Below are 8,471 nucleotides of genomic sequence, written 5' to 3'. Positions count from 1 at the left end.
AGCGAGAAAATTATGCAAAAAGTAGACAATTACCTTTCTTGTCGATTTTGGGGGGTCACGTGACCAAGTACCCTTCCTTGAATCTGTTACTACTTAAATTTTATACAAAAGAGTGTAGATAAAAAAAATTGCGCGTATTTAGTGAATAATCAATCTATTCTATCACTAAGAACATAGCCTCCTTTCAACCATTCTCCACTACTGACCACCATTTAGGACGTGTGTTCTCGCGGCCTGGTGACTATTGAAGGCTACGAATCAGTAGAGTTGACAGGAGGTACTTTCGGACTAGAGCAGTAAACTTGAAGAAACCACGGCGTATTCTTTGGATAGTAGGCTACATTTTTTTTCGAAAGTGTCTTGATTTGGGACCAGATAAGCCCATTGGTACCGGGCCCAAATTACCCTCTCAACGACCCTGCTTAGCCAACCTTTGAACGGATCATTAAGTGCACTGCCTAAAACACAACCGCGTGCTTTTGGTGGCTAGCAACTTTTTAAATAACACCCTTCCATAAAAATAAAACTGAAACAATTAGACTGCAATTTTGAATTTAAACACATCGTATAGCAGTTCATTTTTTTCTATTTTATTACGTAAACTAACACAAATGAAATACAAAACTGTTTACGGCATTACAAAGGTCACCAAATAATGCAAGTCATGCCAGACGTGCATGCGTGAACATGGGATGTAGTTTATATTGCGGCAGACTTGTTACATAATAAAATAATCTAACTTGTTTAAGCAACACAAAATCGTACAATTCTGAAATCAACTTCGATCGGTAAATTCAATCCTAAATAGACATGCGATGCGATGGAGCTACATTAGACGCAATATCTGACAAAACTGTGACAGAAACATCATTTAACACAAAAACTAGCTCCTCTAGTATAGTTTGAGTATCGATATCACTTGAACAGCAGCTTGCTCAGGTGGTGTGTCCTCAAACTGTATCGCAAACGAACGCACAAACGTTTTCTCAGAGACGAGGGCTGAATTGCCATCCGGAAGAATTTCAAGTTTGGACAAGTAATTTTATATTTACTTAAAATTGTTATTGCAAGTTTGAGTAAATGGAATATGGATATATTAAAATTCGTCAGCTTTAAACCTCAAGCCGCATCAAGCCCAACTTCAACCCAACCACGATAACATTTAAGAATTTGAACGTTAAGATATTAACCAGGATTGACAAGTCTGGGCAACAAAGGGTTAAACTTTTTACCAAAGTTGAAATCTTACTCATAGTCCCAAGTTGGACCACATTGAAAGTTACAAACAAGTTGCGCATAGCCGAAAAGCTTCGTAAATTTTTTATACTTTTTCCATATTTTTGTAGTGGGAGAGCTCGACAAGACAGTGTTGTTTTGTTGTCAATGCCAACCTTGAAGAGGATCTATTCTAGATCGTCTTTCGCATCCAAGCAACTTTTACGTTTCGTGTCATCATCAGTTGGGAGAGTCCTGTAAGCAGCAGTCAGAAAAGTTAGATGATACTTCATTCAAGGAACCAAATCAATAGCACAATAAATTAAACATTTGCGCTGGCGAGTAATCCATGCGCAATAATTGAAGGTGGGTTGCTGTACAGTGTACACTAGGGTGGGTCAATAAAATCTTTTTCTTCCAAAACATGGCGGCAACCCCGTCAGTTCAGTTTATTTTGTTGGCGAAAAATAAAAAAACAAAACAAAAATACAAATAATTCGCACAACAAGAATGGCAGCGAAAGACCAAAAGGTCACCAAAGTCAGCTGCCACCCAAACATTTCAACAAAACACCCAAAATTAAGAACATTAACACATATACATTATACAGTATAATATATAGCACAATACCAGCACTTTACATAATACATTAACAGTGGAGTAACACAGGGCAACATAAAAAAAAAACTGTGCAGAGAAATAAGCAGATGATATGTTTCAGGAGTGATCATAGTACAAATTCTTTAATAAACATTTATATTTAAATTTAAAAGCATTATAAGACTTTTCTTGTATTTCTTTTGGTATTTGATTCCATAGTTTCACTCCATTAAAACATAGCATCTTCTTACCAGAGTTTGACGTTGCAGAAGGCACAAATCATTCTTTTGGTTCTGACGAGTTTTATGATGGTGAATTTCGTTTACAAAAATAAAGCAGCCAGCAAAGGCCCGGGGCAGCATTTTGTGCACATATTTGTACATAAATTTTGCAGTCTCTAATGTAATAATATCGTCAATTCTGAGCACATTAAATTGGTAATAAAGAACAGTTGTATTTGTTGACCTCGGCAAAAATAAGCAGGATCGGATGAACTTGTTTAGTAACACTTGCAGTGGAGTAAGCAATGTAGAGTTTGCTCTTCCCCAATTTATAATCGAGTACTGGATCTTGGATTGAAACAAAGCAAAATATAAAGTTTGTCATATTGTTAATGGAGCAATGTATCTCAGCTTAAATGCCATGCCGCAGACCTTTGCAAGCTGCTTTCTAAGATTAATAATATGACTAATTGACTATCCCATGTCAATCGCTCATCCAAAGTTACACCTAGGTAGTTTATACTTTTCTTCCTTTCGATGGATCGGCCGCTGATGGACAGACTAAAATCTTCTGCTGCACTTTTTTTGTTGCAGAGGATCATATAAGTAGTTTTACTATAATCTAATGAAAGTTTATTGGATTTCATCCACACATCAATTTTTCCTATTTCTCTATTGACATTTTTTTGTAGAGATGACAGGCATTTATCTGACATATGAAAGTTTGAGTCATCAGCAAAAAGTGTAGTTGAAAAAGAAGATGCATTTGGAAGATCATTCACATAAAGAAGAAAATGCAAGGGACCAAGTATTGACCCCTGTGGGACAGTGGGACACCACATTTAACAACATTGAAATTAGAATTCTTACCGTTAATTTTTGTACTTTGCATTTTAGACGAGTCAATATAAGGTTGAACCCCAAAAAAATTGATACAAAAGGTTTTTCAACGGATTCTGTTATCTATGGGCCTACTAAATAACATACTAAAAGTCTACCAAAATCGGACCTCCAGAAAGGGGTCATTTTCAAGATGGCGTCCAAGATGGCCGCCGGGATGTTACATTGCCTATATCTCAATTGCTATTTAAGCTAGAAAGGCGGTTGAGGTGTCTATCCCTAGGTTTTCGGGGTCAATGAATCGAATTAAATAGGTTAAATTACGATAGGCTGATTATCTACTGAGATACGTATGATTTGTATATAACATACGACCTGGGGGAGCCCGGGGACATTTCGGACGCAGCGATAGGCCAACATCAGACAGAGCAGAGCACGATATTAGCAAATTCACTTGAGGCTTGTGATAAACCGCAAACAAAATCATCTTGACTTCCATTATGCAACACGAGCTTGAGAAAAGTGGTTTTCCAACATTTCAGTTTCTATACTTTTGGCAGCTTGATAAGCCGAATAGTGGTAAAATTTTCAGCGACAACTCCTCACTTTTCATCTGAATAAATTCCATATGTATTGGTGCAAAACGGTTTCCAGTGCACTTTAAAATAAAACATTTTTTCGACAACAAAACACTCGAAAATCCGTCCGTAGTATCCCCAATCTCGAATCTCGAATATGATGGAATTATCATAACAGCATATTACATGCGGCATAACAGGTACTATCAATACAGGCATCTAAGAAAAACTGCAACCAACAGGAGGCTCATACTTGGCCTCCTACAGTAGATGAATACAGGGGATTATCTGTTCTAAAGAATGGCGTACCATTAAAGTCTGGACACAGACACATGCAGAAAATCATTGGAATTACAACACTAGGCTACAAAGGTAAATCATAAACCAGGGTGATCAGCCCGTTTGTTGTCTTATTGCCTAAGGCCGTCTCTATTCATCATCTTCCGACTCGTCTAGAAGAAACTTGTTATGTGGATTGTCACATCCTTGCAGTTGGCATGGTCTACATGCAGCGGTACATGGTAGTCCGTATCCTCTACAGGAGCAGCGGAGTGTCTTACAGGCAGTGGAGCAGTTGCAATGAATGACCTTCAAGAGACTGTCTGGAGCAGCCTTCATTTTTGACATAAGTAGGATGAGCCGATTCTTTTGCAGGTTCTACTCCCAATTCATGACATCCATACTCTCTGCTTTTCCCATCCAGACCATTATCTGGTAGTAAACTCGACGACAGTGAAATTGGGTAGCAGATTCAGTTGGTGGTTGACTCTCGGGCGTTACAAAAGATGAAGCAGAGACAACTTTCTTGCTGAAGGTGTTGTATCGCATTGTCGCAAGGGAATCTGTGCTCTGGCCATCAAAAAAGACAGCCATAACTTGGCACCCAAGGTCATCGATTATCTCTGTGGTCTGGTTTGGGGCAGTGAATGATTTAGCACAAGACCGAAGAACAGGATCTCCGTGCACAAGTTTCCGAAAAGCAGTCTTCTTGCCAACACCGAATATCCGAGACGTAGTGTCACAACCAGTCATGGCATGGATAAATATCAACTCAGAACACATGTCATGTCCAAAGATTTTTTTCAAACGGTTGATGTTGTATACTTTGGTACTGCCATCAGCTTTGGACTTGTCTGACCTGAAATAAAGGCCCTTACTATCTTCTTGTGCATAGTAAACAATTAACACAAGGAGATCGGTATCTTCTCCAATCAGCGTTGTTGTCTGGAGAAGAGATGTCTCCACTGCGGCCTTCGCAATTTCTACATCAGCATACCCAGATGCATTTACCACGGTGCAATTTTGTTCCCGAAGTTTACCACTTATCATCCAAACCAAATTTTGTTTATTGGCATCTTGTGAAAGGAACTCCTCCTTCTTGCTTGTGAACATAGTCTCAGCTGTAAAGTTGACAACGGGATGAAGATTACGTCCTCTTCTTTGATGCATGTTGTCTTTAATGGTCGGCCCTTCTTCATAACCGTCAAACACAATGGTCGTACCGGATCCATATTGCGGGATGGTGAAATCAACGTATGACCGTGCTATTTCACCATAGCTTTGTCCAGGCTGCCATGGCATGCGGTGAAGGAGTGAACCGCCATCAAGTACGTGGCACTCCGTTTTTGGCACAGAATGTAGGATTGCATTACTTGCGTGATCACAGATCGTGTGTGCTAACTGTGGCTTATCAGCTTTTCGGAATACATGTCTCGATTCAAAGAGAGCAGGAGGGAAAGGACTAAGCTCGTAACGCATAACTTCCTCCAGTGATAGATGTCCAGCTTGGGAGACCACCATGAAGCGTTGAAAAAGAAGTGCAGTATCAATGGTTCGATGAGAAGCGACCTTGATAGCAGATTTTTGCCCAAGGGTCCTGGCTTTATCCTTTCTACTGAATGAGTATGCGAATGCAGGTTGTCCTGTCATTTTTTGTCCAACAGTCTCATATTCGTGCACGTTCACACTATCATCGGCTACAACACCAGTGACAACACCCACTACGGAACGACAACCGAAAATACCGCTTGATTCTGTACAAAAAACGCCAAACTAGCCAAAGTCGGCGGGAAAATAGCACGCCTGGCAGAACTCTTGCAACTAGCATGTTGCTCCAGGAGGGTCAAAATAAAACTATGCAGCAAATATCGCGTCGATGGCGCGATAAAATGTTGCTTTTTTTCATAACTAACTTTCTTAACACTATTAGCGTTTTAGCACTAAAATATCATAAAAATAGCAAAATAAAAGCCTATAAATTATGGTCTAAAAACCCCAGACTCAAAAATAAAACCACAGAAGTGCATTAAAAAAACAAGCTATGGCAGCCCTGAGTGACTTTGCCTGAATAAATCTTTTTGACTTTAACAACGATTGTAACAACCAATTTTTGTAAGGTCAATAACGGACCCTGCATCCAACAGCTGTGCCTTATTTTGCTCGACAGGAACGGCTACCATTTAGGCCTCAATTCATCACATCTGACTCAAGCCGACCAATGTTTATTCAAGTACACAAAAACACTTACTTGTAATCCACCCGATAGCTCAATTGGTTAGCGCGTCACTTCTGGAACGAAGAAGCTTCAAGATCAAGCGGCGCTGGTTCGACTCTCGGGGTGTGCGCTTGAGCAACGCACGTTAAGGACTGCTCTCCATTCAGCGGCATCTAATGGATGGAATAGTTCCCCGGCAACAAGACTTCAACAATCGGAAACTTCACTCTGTCAATCTCGGTGACCGGGCCTGCGTCAGTGATTCAAAGCCTCTACAAGTATGCGAAACTGCCAGGATAAAGCTCTGCAAGAAGCTTTCCCAGTCCGAGGATAAAGATTCAATCAATCAATCAATCACGCACACAAGCCAACCATCATCAGAAGGAAATTATTGAAAAAATATGCCCGACCACCGCTCTAGTCCAAACGCAAAAGAAACTTTTCGATAAATGAAACAGGACGGAGATTCAAAACTCATGCGGCTGGAGTTCACTGAAGCATGAACGCAAAACAAGAACATTCAAAATAAGAAAGGGATCGCATAAATCGTTTCTACAACGATAACTTCGTTTGCATTGTGATGCAACTATGCATGCATTCATGTGATTATGATGTCACAAACACAAGAACAATAACAACTTGAATACCACCAATACGCAAAATTATTTAGAAATATGCCGTATATTTCCTTGAAAATGACCCTTTTCTGGGGGTCCGATTTTGGTAGACTTTTAGTATGTTATTTAGTATGCCCATTGGTAACAGAATCCGTTGAAAAACCTTTTGTATCAATTTTTTTGGGGTTAGGTGCCTTTTTTCCGTATATTGACTCGTCTATTTTAGTTGTTAGATAAGATGTTAAAACGTTTAAAAACTTGCCACGAAAGCCATAGTGGTTAAGTTTTTTGAAAAGTATGCCATGATCAACTGTATCGAAAGCTTTACTTAAATCAACAAAAACCGAGCATGTGCATTTGTGATCATTCAAATTAGAAAGTAAATCATCATATATTTTTGTCAATCCTAAGCTTGTTGAATCATTTTCACGAAAACCATGTTGAGCTGGAGTTATAATATTATATTTTTCAATAAAATTCATCATCCGTTTATATAAAAATTTTCGAAAATTTTAATCCTAGAAACTCACCAACAAAAATTTGAGCAGGTTTGTTCAAGTATTCGCCAAGCAATGGCCCTTTGAAGTTTTCAGTATAGGCCATATGGGAAAACGCATGGTAAATTTTTTTTTAATTTTTTTTGGGGGGTTTTTAAGTGATTTTTTTTATCTCTATGCCCTTGCTAACATCTAAAATAATCATTTCTGACTGAAATCACCACATATCTGGTATCAATCGATGTTTAAAAGACACAAGAAAAGTTTAATTTGATCAAAAATAATAGCAATATTGTGCCTATTTTTGTAAGAGAAATCTTAGTTGAAAGCCTGAACATCGCGTCAAGGTGTCGCCCATCATCCAGGTTTCTCTTATTTGCTGTTAAATCAGGCAAACGAAACTGAACTAAACTCCCAATACGTCATTAATTACATCTTGGAGGATGACAACGTAGCTTTTTTGAAATCTGAATAATCCCATCTTGCCCTTTCTACGCAATGAATTACATTTCTTTCTTCTGCATCCTGGGTTAAAACCCCTTTGTACTCTTCCATAATTCTCACCTCTCAGTCTGCCACATCGTTTACAACTTTGATACTCTTTATCACTTTTTCCAATCTTTTATAATTCTGAAACTCCGGCCATCTTTCTACTGCATACTTCAAGAAACCAATGTCTTCCATACTGAATTGCAGCCTATGAAACAATAAAGCAGATCTTGCACCAACAAATTCATGCAATTTTGTGTCTATAGACACCGAAGGAAACACTGGCTTTTGTGGAGCCAAATGAACAGCATGATTTTTTTGGTAGTTGTGTGATGTCAACTAGAGAAGGTATTCCACCGTCCGTAATGTCAACACCTATTTACGCATTGAAGATTCTGTAGTTGCGAAATCAACTAGACTTGAAGCCACACATTTTGCAAAGTCTTTAACAATTTTGAAAATTTGTTGCTATTTTTTAAGCTCCTTAATGGTCCCAATGTCCCATTGCTTCTGAACCGGCTGTCAATGATTTACGTTTTTATAAGAAAATGATGGAGTATACTTTTGTAACTGAATTTTCAGGAATTGCAAATGTCGCCGTACAAGCCTTTACGGCCACATGTGGTATTTCACAGAAGAGCTGGTACCATTCGCTTTATGCTCACATCAGCTTTCCACAGAGGACAAAGAAATACTTGCTTAATGCTTACAAGCTGTATCACAACTACCAAAAAAATCATGCTGTTCATTTGGCTCCACAAAAGCCAGTGTTTCCTTCGGTCTCTGCTGACACAAAATTGCACGAATTTGTTGGAGCAATATCTGCTTTATTGTTTCATAGGCTGCAATTCAGTATGGGAGACATTGGTTTCATGAAGTATGCAGTAGAAAGATGGCCGGAGTTTCAGAATTATAAAAGA

General features: G+C 38.9%; 1 protein-coding gene across 2 annotated transcripts in view; it reads right to left on the bottom strand.

The window, feature by feature from the left end:
- Positions 1 to 574: 574 nt before the first annotated feature.
- Positions 575 to 8,471, bottom strand: part of LOC145767513 (histone-lysine N-methyltransferase NSD2-like) — a 57,804-nt gene continuing 49,907 nt past the window's right edge. For both annotated transcript variants that reach the window (XM_082579348.1, XM_082579349.1), the window contains one exon: positions 575 to 1,470. In XM_082579348.1, coding sequence (XP_082435474.1) covers positions 1,404 to 1,470 — 67 coding nt within the window. In that variant the 3' untranslated portion in view covers positions 575 to 1,403. The remainder of the gene's footprint in view (positions 1,471 to 8,471) is intronic.

This window comes from Aplidium turbinatum, chromosome 3 (genome assembly GCF_918807975.1).
Source record: "Aplidium turbinatum chromosome 3, kaAplTurb1.1, whole genome shotgun sequence".
NCBI classification, from domain to species: Eukaryota; Metazoa; Chordata; class Ascidiacea; order Aplousobranchia; family Polyclinidae; genus Aplidium; species Aplidium turbinatum.
The sequence above is the reverse complement of the archived record's forward strand: the minus strand, read 5'-3'. Positions and strand labels throughout refer to the sequence as shown.